The sequence below is a fragment of the Myotis yumanensis genome, unplaced genomic scaffold (genome assembly GCF_028538775.1).
Source record: "Myotis yumanensis isolate MYYU_CA2020_CCGP unplaced genomic scaffold, mMyoYum1.0.hap1 SCAF_6, whole genome shotgun sequence".
NCBI lineage: Eukaryota > Metazoa > Chordata > Mammalia > Chiroptera > Vespertilionidae > Myotis > Myotis yumanensis.
The window spans coordinates 83,567,320-83,586,221 of record NW_027223757.1 but is presented as its reverse complement, the minus strand read 5'-3'; the positions used below and the strand labels follow the sequence as shown (position 1 = coordinate 83,586,221).

The 18,902-nt window shown below is 53.2% G+C and overlaps 1 protein-coding gene across 3 annotated transcripts; it reads right to left on the bottom strand.

Moving 5' to 3' along the window:
* Positions 1-297: 297 nt before the first annotated feature.
* On the bottom strand, positions 298-17,210 carry TCTE1 (t-complex-associated-testis-expressed 1). 3 transcript variants are annotated; one of them, XM_070419380.1, is made up of 6 exons: positions 17,162-17,192; positions 13,366-13,623; positions 7,778-8,108; positions 5,802-6,370; positions 2,192-2,641; positions 298-882 (listed from the first exon to the last, which is right to left on the bottom strand). In XM_070419380.1, exons 3-6 carry the CDS (start codon positions 8,016-8,018, stop codon positions 673-675), a joined length of 1,470 nt encoding a protein of 489 aa, XP_070275481.1. In that variant the 5' UTR covers positions 8,019-8,108; positions 13,366-13,623; positions 17,162-17,192; the 3' UTR covers positions 298-672. The 3 variants fall into 3 exon arrangements, with proteins under 3 accessions (XP_070275481.1, XP_070275480.1, XP_070275482.1); XM_070419379.1 differs by lacking the exon at positions 13,366-13,623 and having other exon boundaries at positions 17,162-17,210; XM_070419381.1 differs by lacking the exons at positions 13,366-13,623; positions 17,162-17,192 and adding an exon at positions 8,654-9,007.
* Positions 17,211-18,902: the final 1,692 nt, after the last annotated feature.

The following is an 18,902-nucleotide window of genomic DNA, read 5'->3' as shown; positions in this document are numbered from 1 at the left end:
CCTTGGGGAGTCTGGGCAGGCACAGTCCCTCAGAGTTCTCTCTGCCTCTCCTTATACCTGGGAAAAGTCATTTATTTCAGGGGTTCTAGTAATACCTTCTCCCTGGGTTGTGGTCTGGGTCCTTTTCAATACTCCTTCTCCCCCTACCCTAGGTCTGTCCCCCTCCTCACATCTTCATGCACTCAACCCTTTAAAATATATATATATATATATATATATATATATATATATATATATATATATATATATATTTCAGAGAGGAAGGGAGAGGGAGAGAGAGATAGAAACATCAATGATGAGAGATAATCATTGATCAGCTGCCTCCTGCACACCCCACACTGGGGATCGAACCCACAACCTGGGCATGTGGCCTGACCAGGAATTGATGCTCAACCACTGAGCCATGCCAGCTGTGCACTGTTCAGATTCTTGATGAAAATTTATTATTCTATATAGAATGGGGAACTTACATCCTGGCAATCATAATCCTAATAGGACACATTATGTATACATGCACTCAACCCTTGATCACACCCCAAGGATCTTCATGGTCTCCCCCACTCCCTGTGTTCCCGTGTGACACTCTGCAGCAGGCACGAGGGGGCATGACCTGGGGGGTGGGGGTAGGGCAGTGGCCCAGGCGTGGTTACTGCCCCAGCCCTGTCCCCTCTCCTATCCCACAGGGTTCTCGGGGCCCTTGGCAGTGAGTGGTGCCGAGAAGTGGCTGGGATTCAAGGCCCGCTGGCGGGCTTCTTCGCGGTTGGCACAGAGGGCCTGGCCAATGAGGTATTCGCTCTCCTGGGCTACATCGGACAGGCGCAGGTCAAACTCCAGGAGCGTCTTGTTGTCTGACATGCCTTCCAGGAGCTGCTTCCCGCCGTCCTGGGAGAGGAGCACAGGGAAAGGGTTGTGTTTTTACATCACTACCCAGGACCACACACACTCATCTACATATTTATAGAGAGATGTGACTGGAACAGAAGTTCCACAGAACAGTGCTTAGCCTGTTTGTGCAGCACGCTGACATTTTCTCCATTCTGTCCTCTGTGAGCTGCAGCAGCCGTCCTGGGGCCACACGAGGAGCCCAGGGAGGCCACGGCAGGTGGCTGGGATGGCAGAGCAGGGGCTGGCACCGAGTCAAGGAATTTCCAACCCCAGGATCCCCAACCCTGGGGCTTCTGATAATGGGACATAATGAATAGTCCTCTTGTTGAAGTCAATTGCTGCCTAAGGTCTCTGTTACTTGCAGCCAAGAGCACCCCCTCTGGAGACAGTGAGTGTGAGCAAGACTATTCTTTGGGGGGGGGGGGGGCAGGGTAGAAGATGCAGGGCCCTAAGTGGAGTACACAGAGGGCCCTGCTCACTACTCCTCACAGCTTCAGCCTCTTCCGGGGTGGGTGGGCTAGGCCCAATGTGAAAGAATTTCATATTGGGAGGAAGAATGCTGCTCTTCTATGGTTGTGACCCAATAGTGTGTTTATTGCAAAGTCGATGTAATACAGAAGCATTTATAAAAAAAAAAAAAAAATGAGGTAGATGATAAAGGAAAACATCAGCAGATATACTAAGCAGTAACAGTAAACTTCAAGTATATTATGTTCCTGTATATGTTCACCAGCTGTTCATGTAAACTGCATTTCTTACTCTGAGACTTGATTAAGGAAATTTGAGAGACATTTGTCTATTGGAAAGAACCCCAGCTTTTGATCAGTCCTGGGTTTAATCACAGCTTTGCCACCTCCTACTGATTGGATGCTCTCAGGCAACTCACTAACGTCTCTGAGACTCAATTTTCCATCTGTAAAGTGAGGTTAAGAATACGCATTTTACCAGATAACAGTGAGGGTGAGAGGAAAACAATGGACAGTGGATACCAAGCATAGTCTATAACCCTGAGTAACAGATAGCAATTACTAAAGACCTAGCCAGTACCTGCAATGGTTAATTGCTTTACAGTATAACTAATTTAATCCTCTCAGTACACTCTGAGGTAGATACTGTTATTATCCCCATTTTACAGATGAGAAAATGAAGGCCCAAAGTGCTAAATGGCAGGGCTGGGATTTGAACTAGGTACGGCTGTGATCTTAACGATCACCTGGTAAGTACCCCATGACAGTTGGGTTCTACCCCCACCCCCAAGGCCCAGGGCCTCCCCGTGGCCCTCCCTTCCCCAGGAGCTGTGGCTCACCGGTCCTATGTGGTTGCAGGACAGGTTGATTTTGGTGAGTGTGGTGTTGACGGAGAGCACCTGGGAGAGGAGTGTGGCTGTAGGCTCCGACAGCTCGTTCCCACCAAGGTGCAGCGTGGTGAGGCACTTATTGGTCTGCAAGGCGTGGGCAAGTGCCTGGCCGCCCTCATCCTCAATGCAGTTAAGGCGCAGGTTGAGGGAGAGGAGGTTGGTGTTGTGTGCCAGGGCGTGAGCCAGCGACTGGGCACCAGGCGCACGCACCTGGTTGTTGGCCAGGTTGAGCACACGCAGGCGGCTGTGGCTCAGCAGCTTGGCGGCCGCACGTGCACCACGGTCCCCGATGCAGTTGTGTGACAGGTCCAGCTTCTCAAGGGCCGGGTGGTCCAGGAGGCTGCGAATTAGGATGCGTGCCTTGTTGTCATCCACCTTGCTTCGGGTCAGCCTGAAGACCTGTGGGCAGAAAAAAAAAAGATCTGTGGGCAGGTAAAGGGTCCATAGCACCTGGTAGCCAGGGATCATCTGCCTGCCTGCATACCTTCTGCAGGTAGAAGAGGGAGCCAGAGGGAGGCCTGAGGTTCTGCTCACCTTGTGTTGGCTACCTCGCTGGCCTACCTAACATGGCAGAGTGTGCAGAACTGCTGGCAGCTGGTAGGGGGGAAAGGCTACCATTTCTTGAGAAATGACTATGCGCTGGGCATGCTGCTAGAACATGTCATAACCATTATCTCTCAGCCTCAGCATCCCAGTGAAGTCGAATGAATTCTCTCCACTTTATAGACAGGAAATAGAGGCAGAGGGTGGACATATCATTTGCCCAGTCACACAGTGATTGAGCTGTGGAGGCAGGTTTTGAATCCAGGCCTGTTTGCCCCAGCAACCCCTTGCTGGACCCTCCTCAGCTGGCCAAGATCCACCGTGGCAGGGAGAGGAACTCAGGGTAAGAACCAGGAGAAAGTGGGAAGGGTGAGAACCAGGAAATGGATGGGATGAAGTAAAGAGATAAAAGAAAGGGCGTAGGGTTAGCATTATGAACATGGGAGATGGGAGCCCCCATCCCTTTCCTCCTCACTGACTTGTCCCACTCCTCCCTCTTACTTGGGACCTCGGAGTGGCTGGTCTGTTCACTCCCTCCCTAGCCATTAGTCCTCTCCTTTCTTCACACCCCTCTTAGCCAGTGGAGCGTCTTTTGTTTCTCACCTTTTCATGGCATCTACCTTGCAAAGCTCCAAGCTGGGTCCAGCCCACTCTCTTATTTTCTGCATGTCTGTGCCCAGGCAACTGACATGATGGAAAATGTCTTGTGACAGCCCTAACAGGTTTGGCTCAGTGGATAGAGCGTTGGCTTGCGGACTGAAGGGTCCCAGGTTCGATTCCGGTCAAGAGCATGTACCTTGGTTGTGGGCACATCCCCACAGGAGGCAGCTGATCAATGTTTCTCTCTCATCGATGTTTGTAACTCTCTATCCCTCTCCCTTTCTCTCTGTAAAAAATCAATAAAATATATTTTTAAAAGAAAGACAGAAAGAAAGAAAGAAAGAAAGAAAGAAAGAAAGGAAGGAAGGAAGGAAAGAAAATGTCCTGTGACAGAACTGATTGGTTTCGCTGGAACCACCAATAACCCTCAATGCTGTGTGCTCACTCAATTCTGTTTCTCTGGCCAACATGTCCTCTCATAATCTACAACACTTTCAACCTTCTCCAGCCTCCTCAAACTTCAGGGGTCACCCTGAAGCCTCCTCTCAGCAGGTAAATGTCCTCCTGCCTCCCCAGCCATTGAATGGGAACCCCTCATCTTCCTATACCGAACACAACATCCCACCACACCCGCTCTTCCCTCTGCCCAGGGCCAACCGCCCCATCTCAGTCCTGGATCCCACCCTCCTGCCTTCTCAGGAACCTTCCATGGTCAATGAACCTGTACCCTCTGTCCTGGACTCAACCCATTTCTTGCAATTGGATGGAAATTTTCATTGGTTTTAAACACATGCAAGTTTCTTCTTAAGAAAACCCACCCCATCCCCCATCAGCTATTTCTACTCTACCTTCTTCCCCTTTCACAGCCAAGTTCTTGAAAAAGTTGATCACTGACATCCAGTTTCCTCACTTTCCACTCTCTCCATAAACCACTCCAGCACGCCGATCTGGCCTCTGCTCCTGGCACCCCACTGACAGAGCTACCCCCTCCCCCCAAGTAACCTCCACATTTGCTAAGTCCAGGCCTCAGCTGCACTCCACCCCATTGCTGGTCACCCGCTCTTCTTACTTTTTTAAAAAATATATTTTTATTGATTTCAAAGAGGAAGTGAGAGGGAGGGAGAGAGAGAGAAACATCAATGATGAGAGAGAATCATCGATTGGCTGCCTCCTGCATGCCCCCCCCCCCCCCCGCCCACTGGGGATTGAGGCCACAACTGGAGCATGTGCCCTTGACAGGAATTGAACCTGAGAATCTTCAGTTCGCAGGCTGACACTCTATCCACTGAGCCAAACCAGCTAGGGCTCATGCTCTCTCCTCCTCCTCCTCCTCCTCCTCCTCCTCCTCCTCCTCCTCTTCCTCTTTCTCCTCCTCCTCCTTTTTGTTACTCCTCACCAGAGGAGATTTTCCCATTGATTAATAGAGATAGTGGAAAGGAGGGAGAGAGACAGAAACATGATGTGAAAGAGACACATGGATTGGTTGCTCCTGCATGTGCCCTGACCAGGGCCGGGGATCAAGCCGCAACCGGTATGTGCCCTTGACTGGATTCAAACCCAGGACCCATCAGTCCACAGGCCGATGCTCTATCCACTGAGCCAAACCAGCCAGGGCACCCTCTCTTCTTGAGACGCACTCCTCCCTGAGCTCATACAACCCGGTGTCCCCTTTTCTTCCTTCTCTGATTTCCTGGCAGGCTCTCCCTCTTCCAACCAGAATATTTGGGACATATTTATACTGAAAAATCATTCAATATATATCTGGAATTCAAATTTAACTGGACGCCCTTTTTTTTGTAGTGTTTTTTTTTTTTCTTCTTCTTCTTCTAAATCTGGCAAATATCCTAGTTGCAGTTTTACATTCACATGATTGCTGATTAGTGTCTTTCATCGCACTAGACGTTAACTCTAGAGGGCACAAGTGGTATGATTCTGCTCAATGCGGAATCTTCAGCACCTAGGACAGGGCCCGGAGCGCAGATGTTTGTCGAAGGAATAAATAGCGGGTGAGCTGGGAGGGCAGTGCCTCCCTCATCTCTGCATCCCCAGAACCCGGCTGGGTGCAGGGTGCATTAAAGGACACTCGCGCCCTAACCGGTTTGGCTCAGTGGATGGAGCGTCGGCCTGCGGACTGAAGGGTCCCAGGTTCGATTCCAGTCAAGGGCATATACCTTGGTTGTGGGCACATCCCCAGTAGGAGGTGTGCAGGAGGCAGCTGATCGATGTTTCTAATTGTCTAACCCTCCCCCTTCCTCTCTGTAAAAAATCAAATATATTTATATATTTTAAAGGACACTGGATCAGTGACTAAGAAAAGGAGAGGAGGAAGATGAGGAGAGCTGGGGCACAGAAGGTGAGAGGGGGTCAGAGAGACGCCAAGACGGGAAGCGGGGCAAGGCCGAGGGGCAGGTGGTACCTTCAGGGTGTGGCAGGCCTTAATGGTCGCCGCCAGGGACTGGCAGTCGCGGTAAGTGAAGAGGAAGAGGTTCCACTCGAAGTTCATGCCACAGTCCTTGATGCCGTACACCAGGTCCAGCTCCTCCAGCTGGCTCAGGCCCGCCACCAGCTCGCCCAGCCGGTAGTGGTCCATGGAGGGCTCCTCCGTCTCCCCCTCGCTGCCGGAGTCCGACTGGTCCCCGTTGTGCGGCGGGGGCCGCAGCTGCACGGGCGGGAGGAACTGGTCCACGCGGATCCTGCGCACGTAGTTCCTGCAGAGCGGCAGCAGGTCCAGGATCACGGCGGGGTCCGTGGAGTCCGGGATGAAGTGCTTGATCAGGTTCTCCAGGTGCCGCTCGAAGAACAGGCGTTTCCAGCTGCCGCCGTGGCAGTCCAGGTGGCACACGGGCCAGCGCTGCTCGCAGCAGCGGTGCCAGTAGTTCTCGTCGTCGATCAGGTTGGCGGTCACGGCCAGCGGCAGGTCCGGGGGCAGCTGGCGCAGGACCTTCTGCTGGTGCTCGGGGAGCAGCTGCGTCAGGATCGGGTTGTCTTCGGGGACCGAGGGAGGAAAGCCGGAGTCACGGTGTTGGGGACACACCCCCCCCCCCCCCCCCCGCGTGGGGCCCTGGGCTGGGCCTGCCTGGGGGCACTGCGGGAAGGGCAGCCCCTCCCCTGCCCTCAGGGAGCCCGGGAAAGGGAATCAGACTTGACTCCCAGGGAGGCTTCCATCTGCGGGGCAGACACAGCCTCTGGCTTCGGGGCCTGCCTTCCCTGAACGTTGACAGCGCAGCATCTGGCCGCAGGGAGCTCCCGGTCTGAGGAAGAATCTCAGGCCCAGCCCTCAGTCATCACTTAGTCTGACGGAGGGACAAGTCCTGACTTCAGAGGCTCCCAATCTGATTTGCTTCATTCATTTCAAAATTTAAAAAAATTTTTTTGAAGGATTAAAAATGGCAGCAGATTTGTAAAATCGGGACTAGAGCAGTGAACTCGCTTCCTTCACCGCCTCCCTCTGTCTTCTGCATCCAGCAAAACAAAATAGGGGGAGAGGTGGGGAGGCATGGGGCAGGAGTTGGCTGAAGACAATCACCCCTGTCTTGACTTTTCCAAACAAGTCTGAGCCCTGGGTGTTTCACTGGAATCTTTATGCTTAGTCTTCAGACATCCTCGCTTAAAGGACACTGCAGACGCATGTGTCTTCTCAAGGATGCTTACCCGACTGATAGTATCTAATAGTTAATTTTAGTTCAAGCTGTTGTTACAATAAAAGCCTAAGGAGGCAGGCAAATGGGGATGTTTGGTTCCTCTAGCCAAGCAGTCCCTTAGCCCTCTCTTTCATAATAAAATTAAAATAAATAAATAAATTTTTGTGAGCACCTACTATGTGCCAGACACTATTCTAAGTGCTGAGGGTTCAAGAGTGAATGAAATGAAGGAAGCCGCTTCTTCTTATGAGGGGAGGCAGACAATAAACAAGTCAAAGGAATATATTGTAGGTCAGGTAGTGATAGATGCTGTAGAAAAAAAGATGGCCCTGTCCTCAGAGAGCTCCCCATCCAACTTGTCTTTGAAAAGGATGAATATTTACAGTGCACAGAGGACAGAAAAAAACCAAGAACCTATACATGCCACAAAGACTCCAAGAGCGTAAATAAAGGTCAGTCAACCAGGGAGGGCTTTCCGGAGGAGGAGGTCACTAGGGCTGGGTTTTGTTGGAGAGAGTGGGAAAGGTGAGGAGAGGGCATAGGCATGGAGGGCATGTTGCGGGCGGGAGTCTAGTGGGGCCTGGAAGTGGGGACAGCAGGAGACACTGTCCTGGCTGCAGGGGTCAAAGGGAAGTGCTGTGTGGGAGGGGAGGGGCTGCCCAGGACCCAGCCTCTGAGACCTCTCCTCCAGGCTGTCCCCACCCACCCTGCTCCTGGCCTCTCCCTCCTGCTCCTGGCAGAACAGACTCACTCCGGAAGTTCTTGACAATGTGTCGAATGCAGAGATCTGTGAGCAGGGGGACGATGGCCAGTGACCACTCGGCATCCTCGGCGATGATCCTGCGCATCAAACGCACATTGGGCCCCTGATTTGGACCCCTGGACTTCCAGGTGGCTGAGAAGCTCTTTGTGAACTTCGAGCCTGAGCTCGGGGGTTGGCCTGCAGCTTGAGGCGAGGTTGACGCTGTTGTTAGGGTTTCCTGCATGCTCATGACTGGCAACCCAGGGGCAGGTGACCCTGTGGGGATGGCCTTGTGACAGGAAGTTTCTCACACTGGCAGGTCCTTGATGCTGGTGGGAACCTGGGGCCAGAGGAGAGGGTAGAGGTATTACTTTGGAGGGTCTTGGTGGGCATTTATCGAGAGAGAGAGAGAGAGCACAGAGTGGTTCTTAAGGGTCAGTCTCTGGAGGAGAGCAGATCCAGGTGCAAACCCCGTTGACTAGCTGTGTGGCTTTGGGCAAGTTACTGAACCTCTCTGAGTTTCAGGTGCCTTCTCGGTGAAATGAGGATGACAGTTACCGATAAGATGATTGGGAAGAGGGAATGCACCCAGAGAGGCATAGTATATGTCGACATACGAAACTGTAGCAAGGAACAGCCCCGTATTTTAGATACTGATAACTATATGGCCAGTACAAGCAGTTGCTGTATGCTGAACACTCTTCTTAGTATGCATATTAACTCATGTAATCCTGGCAATAGCCTTTTTGAGATAAGCACTTGTATTATTCCCATTTTTCTGATGTGAAACTAAAACACAGAGAGGTTAACTGACTTGCCCAATGTCACACAGCTTAAAACTAACAAGAATGGGCCCTAGCTGGTTGAGAGCGGCACCCCATGCACCTAAAGGTCATTGGTCAGATGGATGTTTCTCTCGCATTGATGTTTCTTTTTCTCCTTCTCTTTCTAAAATCAATAAAAACATATTTAAAAACAAACAAACAAACAAACAAACAAGAAAGGACCTAAACTCAGTCTATCAAGTTCACATTCTTACCCCTACATTGTACTGCCTCTCTGAGGGTGAGCGATGGGCGTGTGTATAGCCAAAAGATCGAGGTATAATAAAGAACCATTTAGTTCAAAACAGCTCCCTGCAGTAAGTATTTACAGAACAGCAACTTCCTGGCCAATAAATGTAATGCAAGCCACACATACCACTTGAAACTTTTTAGTCGCCACATTAAAAAGGCAGAGAGAAACAGGTGAAATTAATTTTATACTTAACCCAATATGTCCAAAATATTATCGTTTAAATATGTCATCTATCTAAAAGTTATTGCGATATTTTATATTTATTGTTTCATATCTGAGTTTGTTTCCTTCTAAATCGGAAGTAGCTGGTGGCTACTGTTTTGGACAGTGCCGCTGAGAGTAAGGAGAGGGGGCACTGGGCCCACTCTCTGTCCAGGGTGCCAGCACCTTCTTTTCCTCCTCCCCTCTGAGGGCTCCAGCTCTGGGCTCCCTCCCTTCAACCCCCACCCCAGTCTTCCTTCTAGTTCTCCAGCCTCCCAGCACTCCAGATGGCAGCAGGAAGTCGTGGGAGGTGGAAAGGCAGCTAAATCTGGGGCTGAAGACAGAAGATAGAGGATGTATCTGGGGCTGGGGAACCCTCCCCCCATTTGTGCACGCCTCCCCGCTGCCCTGAGACTGCAGACGGAAAAGGGGCTGCCCAGCACACAGCAACTCCTCCAGGCGGCCTCCCCTCAGCTCTGCTCCCCGACCTGGGGCCCTGAGGAGTGATGGGTGGGAAGGAACACTCTGAACCAGCGAAGGTTTCCTCGGCAGATGGAGGAGACCAGATGGCGCTCCCCAGCCCGCCAGGCATCTCGAGGAGGAAGAGCCTGGCTGTGTGTGTACGTGAGTGAGACAGAGAAAAAGAGGAGGAGAAAGAAGGGGGGCTCTCGGGGAGATAGCTCTGTATTTGTGACACCCTTATGCAAATCAAATGCAAAGTCACAGATTGGGTCCGGAATGGTGGAGTAACCAGCTGGGGCTTTCTGCGTAAGGGCCCCTCAGAGGGTGTGGCCAGGAGGGGTGCTGCTGAGAGGCAGCACATGACTTTGCTTTTCTGGCTTTGCCGGTGATGTGACCTTTGGCCAAGTTACTTAACCTGTCTGAGTTTCAGTCTCCTTATCTTCCTATGCAGGCATTGTGGGGATTGGTCTAAAACATTTGACAAGTGTGGATAATATTGGAAAAGACTCTAGAGGGCGTGTGTGGAGGGCGAAGGCACGAGGAAGGCAGGGTCCTACGCTGCGGAGAGGACACCCTGCACACCCGAGAGGGGACCCTGGAGTGCGGCCCTTCCCTATCTCCAGGTGGCAGTGGCTGTGTTCAGGGCTGGATGGAAGGACAGGGAGCCAGAGAGGAGGACGACAGCAGACCGGCCCTGTTCCTGCTAGCTCCGCCTCTGGGCTCCCTGAAGCACTTCTGCATTCCCCTCAGGCCAGTGCATCCCTGGCAGCACCCCCACGGGAGCGGGAGCGGGACCCAGCCGGGCAGGGGAAGCCCCAGGGACCGGAGGGCGTTGCCCTGGAGCTGGCTCTCCAGGCGTTACTCACTGTACCATCAGGCCTCGCCGTCCTGGGAGGCCACGTGTTGGGCAACCCCACCCGGGCCCGGGCGGGCACCCTGAGGAACTGGGTGGGCCCAGCCGCACGGACTAACGCCTCGCTGTCTCAGGCCCCGGCCTTTCTTCCTGAGGTCTGGCCCTAACCTCTCTCACTGCGGTTTGGAGCCTGCAGCCCCCCCTGGGCAGGACACTGCAGGAGGCGTCCCAGGGTGGGTCCCAGGGTGGGTCCCAGAGCCCGGAGCCCCCGCCAGAAAGGAAAGGGCAGAGCAGCCTCCAGGGGCTCCGCACCCATGGCTGGGGTGAAACAGCGCCCCCACCGTCCCGTGATGTTCACAGAAACCTCCGTATTCCACCGCGTCTGATGTCACTTGAAAGGCAAATGTGGAAACCACTGACCTCATAGTAAGGTCAGAGTTGATTGTTTTCACTTAGTAACTTCTTGATTTTTCAAAAAAAAGATATTACAAAAATATTTTTGGCAAGCAAATTACTTCCCAACACTGAGGATTCTTCTAAGGAGAGTTTTAGTTCCAGATGATTTTTTAAAAATCTACTGTTAAAAATGAATAAAATATAAAACAAAGTATCTTTAAAAAGATATGAGCAAACTCCTTGCCTCCTTGTTATTAATGTTACAAAGATGAAATAAGGTGTGGCCTCTCCCTGGCAGGTCGTGACCTTGACCCCTGCCCTCTCAACCACCACAAGGCTGCCACCTCTTGGCTCCCCTCCCACCTCTCTCTCTCTCTCTCTCTCCCTTTTTTTAAAAATATATTTCATTGATTTTTTACAGAGAGGAAGGGAGAGGGATAGAGAGTTAGAAACATCGACCAGCTGCCTCCTGCACCCCCCCCCCCCGCCCCCCGCCACACACACACTGGGGATGTGCCCGCCACCAAGGCGCATGCCCCCGACCAGAATCGAACCCGGGACCCTTCAGTCCGCAGGCCAACGCTCCATCCACTGAGCCAAACCGGTTAGGGCCCACCTCTCTCTTCATTCTTTCCCAACGTCTCCGGTGCAGGCTCCCTCCTCTGCCCACTCCTGGGTGAGGTTCCTCAGGGTTCTGCCTAGTCGCCCTGCCTCACTCCTGTTGATGGGTCGCAGGCCCACTGGCCTGCCTCCCAGCTCCCTCAAACTCAACTGCCCCCCAAGAGAAGTCGGTGCCTCCTCCAAACCAATCCTCCTCCTGGCACCCTATCTCGCCATCCAGATGCCTGAACCGGAAGCCGGGAGTCGCCACTCTTCTCCTGCCCCCGACACCTGGTTACTGTTGGAGCCCCTCGCGCTGCCTCCCAACCTAGCATCCATAATCTCCCTCCTGCTGCTGCCTCAGCCCGGACCTCGGACCTCGCTGCCTGCCTGGATGGCAGCTTCAGCTGCCCAGCATCTGGGTCTGCATCCAGGGTGGTCCCCTCACATGTGGCCTCCCCACAGCGGCCAATGCAGGCCTCCCCACTGCGCGCTGGTGCAGCTCAGCTTCCTCAGCTCAGCAGAGGAGGCACTCTGCCACTGGACGCTCTCTGCATCTGGCACACATCAGCTCGTTCATGCTGCCCGGCCTTTGCTCATGCTGTTCCTTCTGCTTGGAATGCCTTTCCCCCGCCCTCCCCCCCATTTCAGCTCAGGAAGCAGGGGTGCTTTGGGGCCTGAGCTCAAGCACCTCTTCCTCTGACGCCTTTCAGCCTTTCTTGTCGCTTCCTTTATTATCAGACTCCCAGCACCTGTGTCACTTCAACGATCTGATTGACCCCTTTCCCCCCACAGCCACACTGGACTGGGAGCCCCTCAGGGGGCAGGGATTGCTCGCTACTCATTTTGATCCCTGGTCCCTAGCCAGTGTGAGGTCTGCAGTAGGTGAGGTAGCTCTAGCCCTTCTGATAATAGATTCTGGCCCATAGGAGTATTCTATATCGGTCAGAGCGATTGGCTCAGGGTGGCCACCTGCTGCAAGCCAATCAGAGTCCTCCTTGGGTTTGTCCAAGTGGAAGTAGACAGAAAGACATAGGGATCCCTTACTGAAGGCAGCTATTTCCCTTCCCGAGGAAAGGACCTGTCTGCAGCAGGGGAAGGAGGCCAGGTGGAGACCAGCAGGAGTGAGCGGTGACAGACAGCACCTGGCTACCTTCAGTCTCCAGTCCTAATCCCAGAGGCCCCAGAACTGCCTGATTCTTTAACGGTTCCTTCAATTCTGGGACCTAACTCAGTGTCTTCTGACAAGTCCTTTTTGCTGAAGATGGGAGTTGGGTTTCTGCCCCTTTATGGGCAAAGGGTCCTGGTTCTGACCATTTAGATAGGTGTCACCATTTGGTGAATTAAATTATGGTAAAAATCCTAAATCAGTAGATGAAATATTTCAATGGGATGGCCGAAAAGGGCCAAAGGCCCCCAGTTTATTATACACAGGGCCTGACATCTAACGCCTGTGGCCTTTCCCCTTGAAAGTCCTGAGCCTCCAGTCTTACCGCCTATCTCTCCAGCCATAGGACAGTATCGGCAACTAACAGCTGCTGGGCACTTCACAGCTACCAGCTCCTTTCAGAGCTCTTCTCTCGCCTGAGTCTTACAAGCACTCTACATGGAGGCAGGGCAGGCTTCGTGGCCCCATTCTGCTGATGAGTAAACTGAGGACCAGACCTGGAAACGACTGGCCCTGGGACATCCTGGAGGGCTGGAGCCAGGGCCTGAGGGCAGGCTGCTGCCTCTAAGCACAGGCACTGCTCTTTCACAGTCACCTGCTGTGTCCCCTCCCCCACACTTTCCTCCTCTCTGCTCAGAAAGGAGGAGGCACATTCACTGGGAAGTAGGGCCCCTACCTTCACTCAGTGAGCAGCTGTCGGGAGGGCCTCCCAGGCGGGGAGAGCAACCAGGCCGTGGCACCCTACTGTGGGAATTTCAGGCCCCTAATTTAAGGCTCTCATCCCTGTTACATTAAAATGCACTTCCCCCCTCAATGAAATGAAATCTTAATGTTACATACCTGTGTGTATATTCATATGCTAACCTTGTGCTGCCTTTTAAAAATGTACTTCAGCCAAAACCGGTTTGGCTCAGTGGATGGAGCGTCGGCCTGCAGACTGAAAGGTCCCAGGTTCGATTCCGGTCAAGGGCATGTAGCTGGGTTGCGGGCACGTACCTGGGTTGTGGGCACATCCCCAGTAGGAGATGTGCAGGAGGCGGCTGATCGATGTTTCTCTCTCATCGATGTTTCTAACTCTCTATCTCTCTCCCTTCCTCTCTGTAAAAAATCAATAAAATACATATTTTAAAAAAATGTACTTCATCATTTTAGGTCAAACATGGTAAATTATGAAACATATACTGACACTAATGTTGCGAATGTTAAAAAATGTCACTTGATATATTATCCAGACAGTTTAAGTGTACAGAAATTATTTATCCTCTTATCAGTTATCCAGGCCTCAGTGTGAGTGAGTTTCAGACCCAAAAACAAAGTTAGGACGTGGAGAAGGGAAATGTACCGCTGAGAGGGCAAAAGGTGGGGAGGGCTCACAGGACGAGACGCAGGAGACCTGAGATAACTCCACCGACCTCACAGGGTGGCCTTTATCGGGCCTGGGCACACCAGTGTGCAGCTGAGAGTGGTGGTAGGTGGCACTGTCTTCCCTGGAAGCTTGCAGGGATGGGTAGACATGCATTAGCCAGGAGCCCCCAAGGGCCCACAGAGGATAGCCCCAGCCCAGGCGTGGCTCAATGACTGAGCATCAACCTATGAACCAGGAGGTCATGGTTCAATTCCTGGTCAGGGCACATGTCCGGGCTTCAGGCTCCATCCCCAGTAGGGGGTGTGCAGGCGGCAGCCTACCAATGATTCCCTCTCATCATTGATGTTTCTCTCTCTCTTCTTCTTCTCCCTTCCTCTCTCTATATAAATTTTAAAGAGAGGATAGCCCCAGAGGATAGTCACCTTACTCTGGAGCAGGGGTCCTCAAACTACGGCCCACGGGCCACATGCAAATACAAATATTGTATTTGTTCCTGTTTTGTTTTTTTACTTCAAAATAAGATATGTGCAGTGTGCATAGGAATTTGTTCATAGTTTTTTTTTTAAACTATAGTCCGGCCCTCCAATGGTCTGAGGGACCGTGAACTGGCTCCCTGTTTAAAAAGTTTGAGGACCCCTGCTCTGGAGCCTTCTACCCTGGGAACCCACAGGCAGACAGAGAACCCCAGTTTGAAGGCTGGAAGCGTGTTCAAGACCCTGGTCCTTCTCCGGGGCAGGAATCCTCTCTGACTTTCCAGAGAAGGTTGGACCACCAACCCTGAGTGCCTCTTGTGCCACCATCGGGCGTCCTCATCTAAGGGCACACCCTGCCCTTGGGTGAAGAGAGTGGGGACATCCCAGTGACCTTTCATCTCCTGGAGCCTGTTTCATGGGCCTGTTGGGCTTCCCATGCTACGCCTCTAGCATCCATCCAACCCAGCCCAGGACCACAATCCCTGGAGAAAGGCTAATCCTCCTCCCCCCAGGCCCCCACCCTGGAACCACATGCAGGCCATAACTCAAAGAGTTAGATGTTAAGATCAGCCTTCTACAGGTAATGTAAGTGATGAGATGCCCCGGTTTGGCCAGGGTTGTCCTTATTTTTGATGGCTGTTTGGCGGACAAGCGTTCTGGGAACCATGTCCTTGCCGATACAGACAAGGACTTGCAGGCTCTCAGTAGCATGCGCACAGCAGGAGGCAGTGTAGCGGCTGGCCAAGGACTCAGGAGTTACACCGACTAAGGTCAAACATCCACTCTGCCCCCCAGCACCTGAGAGACCTTGGGCAAGTCACTTTACCCCACCAAGCCCCCATTTCTTTCCCTATCAATGGGGATGGTAATTCCTACTTCACAGGATTATCCAGAGGATGAGGCATTTCATATAGTGCTGGCCTTAGAGCCAGCCCTCAAGATACATGTTAGATATTAAAGTGAAGATGTTCGATGTCTTACCCTAATTTACTGAATCTTCACATTTATTGTTGAGGATTATTATTGTTGTTATAACATCATTAGCCCCATTTCACACGGGAGGACACAGACACTTAGAAAGATTAAGTAACTTGCTACACTTCACACAGCTAGTGAGCAGAGAAGCTAAGGTTTGCGTTGATGTCTGTTTGAAACGAAGCTCTTTTACTTCCATGAACAAACGCGTAACAGATAGTGAGATGTTGGGGCAGCTTCGTAAGTGCCCCAGGCTGGTCGTACACAGCTTAGGGGCTGAAGGGTGCAGGGCAGCGATCCAGTTCTGTGGAAAGAGCCTGTGCCTGAAGTGATGTAGGCGGTGAGGGAAACTGGGCCGTTCAGGTCAGCACCAGAAGGGGAACCCCACCCTCCACGCTGGTGACAAGATGAGGGAGCTCATAGCCAGGGAAAGTGGGAAGTCCGCATGACAGTGCTGTGGATGACCGACCTGGGGCACTGCGGAAGCCAGCCCACGAATTCTACAAGAATCCGGCAGCACTGTGCTCTCCTGCCCACAGCTCACGCTGCCGGGACATTCTTCACAGACCCCGGATCCACAGCTTGACTCTCTAGCACATTCCCTTTCTCAGAGGCGGTCTCGGACCTTCTCCATCCTTCTGAAGTCCCCAGTTAAATCTAACCTCTTGGGCAGAGGCTCCTCCCACCTGCCCACACGGGCAAGTTGCAGATCCCCTTCCTGCTCCTCACCCCCTGGTCCTCAGCTGTCCTCCCCTCCCTTCCTCTGAGCAGCTGCAGCCTCTGGCCCTCTGCAGGCCCATGAGCACCTCTGTGCCCTGGACACTGTTCCGAACACTCTGATGGGCTACCTGTCACAGCCCGCCGTTGGGCCCCCAGTGCTCCTCCCACTGCTCTTGTGCTTCTTGTGCCATCAAACCCAGCCTCTCCTGCGGCCCCGGTGGCTGTTCTCAGGGCCCTGGGCTTTTGTCTACATTTCCCCGATCTTTTCCATGCCCACCACTCAGACCCTATCGCAGGCCAGGTCACTCCCAAATTCCTGTTTGAGAATCCCCAATTAGTGGTGCCACAAAAGAGGGCAAAAGGTTCCTCTGACAGAGCGCAGGCCCAGCCTGCTTGTCTCTGGCCAGTGAAACAGCACACTGATCACCCCCCTGGGCCTGCAGCCTCTTTCACTCCTGCCACTTAGGTCTGTAGTCTTAAAAAGAACCCAGTGGTTTCTCTCCCCTCCCCACATCCCTACAGGCGGCTCAGACACCCCATGGGGTAGCTCAGCACCAAGGGTCAGAGAGGCCCTCCCCCAACCACCTAGGGTGCAGAGGCCCAGGTTTCCCCGAGGTAACCAAGGGAAACCAGCCCTGCTGTGGGAGGGAGGGGGGTGCGGAAGCTCCTGGACCTGCGGGGGGTGGGGGGTTGCAGCCCGCGGGAGCGGGGTGGAGGTCAGCCTCTCTGAGAAGACTGGGGTCCTTATGTCTGCTCTCCTCCGCGCCCTACCCGATGCCCCACTTTCCCCTTCCTCCTTCTCATGGTACCCCCCTCCCTTTACTTGCAAACCCTAAGCCTCTGGGCCAGCTTGCAGACGGAGACTGTGGTGGGGGAGGGGGCACGGGTCCCACCTCAAATGGGTGGGGGTAGGAGGTCTCCTGTAGTTACAGACCGGCCCTCCCCTGCCAAGCGAAATGTGGGAGCCCAGGCTGGGGCCGCCCGCGGGCTTTGGGCCCGGGTGGGCTGAGGGCGCCCCGCGGGCGAGAATGGGGGCAGGGAGAGTTCAGCCCGATGTGGGAGACCCGGGGTGGAGGGTCCTCTCTCCCGGAGGTCGCCTCACCGACTCCTGGTCCCCAGGCACTCGCAGTTCCGCAGGCTCCCGCGCGGTCTGCGCCGGTCGTTAGGGACGCCGCACGTCTCCAGGGGGCGGGTCCAGGGCCAGTGTGCACACGTGCGTGTCCCCCGCGCGCGCAGTCTCCACCGGGCGCCTGGCTGGCGCGCAGGGCTATCTTTTGCTGGTTGTCATTATGCGCCGAGGCACCGGGTTGACGCAAGGAGGTTTCTGGCTAATGCGCTGTGTGCGGCCACTGTGCGGGCAGAGGGAACTGTGGCCCTGCGGCATGCTCTGTGCTTCTGGGGGACATGTTTAGGAGCGGGTGGGCTTTTGTGGGGGAAGGTGAGGAGTGGGAGCCCCGGGCAGGGCTCCTGGACTGCAGTGCCCTTCCTTCTTGGTACCTTTTGTGTAGAAATGGGGTGGGGTAGCGGGAGTTAGGCAGGAGAAGCATCAGCAGTCAGAACCTTCTGGAAGATGAGAGTGAAGGGCACCCGCAGAGCTGTGGGCTGCAGCACCCTGCAGAGTGGCCCCTTCCACCTTCTCTAAGAGGGAACAGGCTGATGTCTGGCACCAGGCAGGAAGGTTCCAGCCGCCACAGCGCCCCTCACACAGCTCTAAGCCTGACTCCCCCCACCCCTCACCCACAGGATGTGGTGTCCTGAGGGGCATGGGCGACTAACTCCAGGGGGGTGGCTAGGAAGAGAAAGACATTGTCCTTCAGGAGCGGAGAGGCAACCAGGGTGGTGGGAAGTTTCACAGGGAGGTGGAGCTCTGCTTTAATTTCATGTCCTTTTTATTATTATTATTATTATTATTATTATTTGATTTCAGAGAGGGAGAGAGGAATAGAAACATCCATGATGAGAATCATTGCTCAATTGCCTCCTGCACCCCACTACTGGGGATCAAGCCCACAACCCAGGCACGTTACCGAACAATCGTGACCTCCAGGTTCATGGGTCTACGCTCAACCACTGAGCCACATGGGCCAGGTTAATTATGTCTTTTTGTTGTTAATCCTTACCCAAAGATAAGGATTAACAACATTGATTTTTAGAGAAAGTGGAAGGGAGCCCGCGGAGACACAGGGAGAGAAACATCGATGTGAGAGACACACATCGATGGGTTGCCTCCCCTGACGGGGGCTGGGGAATCAAGCCTGCAACTGAGGTACATGCCCTTGACGGGAATCGAACCTGAGACCCTTCAGTCCACTGGCCGACGCTCTATCCACTGAGCCAAACCAGCAAGGGCTGATTATGTCCTTTTGATGTGTGGCTGGGAGCCTGCACATGCTGAACTAAGTTATGCATGGATTTTCGACTGCATGGGTGGTTGGCACCCCATCCCCCATGTTGTTTGTTCAAGGGTCAACTGTACTAGTTGGTTACCCTGGATAAGTTTAACTTAGAAACTTGGTTAACACATCAATAAAGTGGGTACCACGCCTCACCCTGGCATCCACGTACAAAAAGCTGGGCCTTCCTGAGCACCACTCCTAACTGCTACAGTTGCCAAGATTTTGAGGGAAAGCTTTGTAACCCTAGAACTGAGGGATTCAGGTTCCTTTCAAGCCCCCATCGGTTAAGTCACCGGTGCCGCAAAAGGAGAGATCATGCAAGAAAAGAAGCTAGCGGCCCCCCTCTGCTCTAATAATTTTAAACATCCCCAGAACTTGGTAGTCAGGGAGCCCTTGATTTGAAGATGGGTTCCCTGAGGTCCAGTATATGACTTGGTCCTGGACAGA

Coding starts and splice junctions, on each gene's coding strand:
- TCTE1 (XM_070419379.1), bottom strand. CDS start 8,018: ATGAGCATGCAGGAAACCCTAACAACAGCGTCAACCTCGCCTCAAGCT. Junction 6,371..7,777: donor CATTGTCAAGAACTTCCGGA/GTGAGTCTGTTC, acceptor CGGTCCCCGAAG/ACAACCCGATCCTGACGCAG. Junction 883..2,191: donor CCTGCAACCACATAGGACCG/GTGAGCCACAGC, acceptor CTCCTCTCCCAG/GACGGCGGGAAGCAGCTCCT.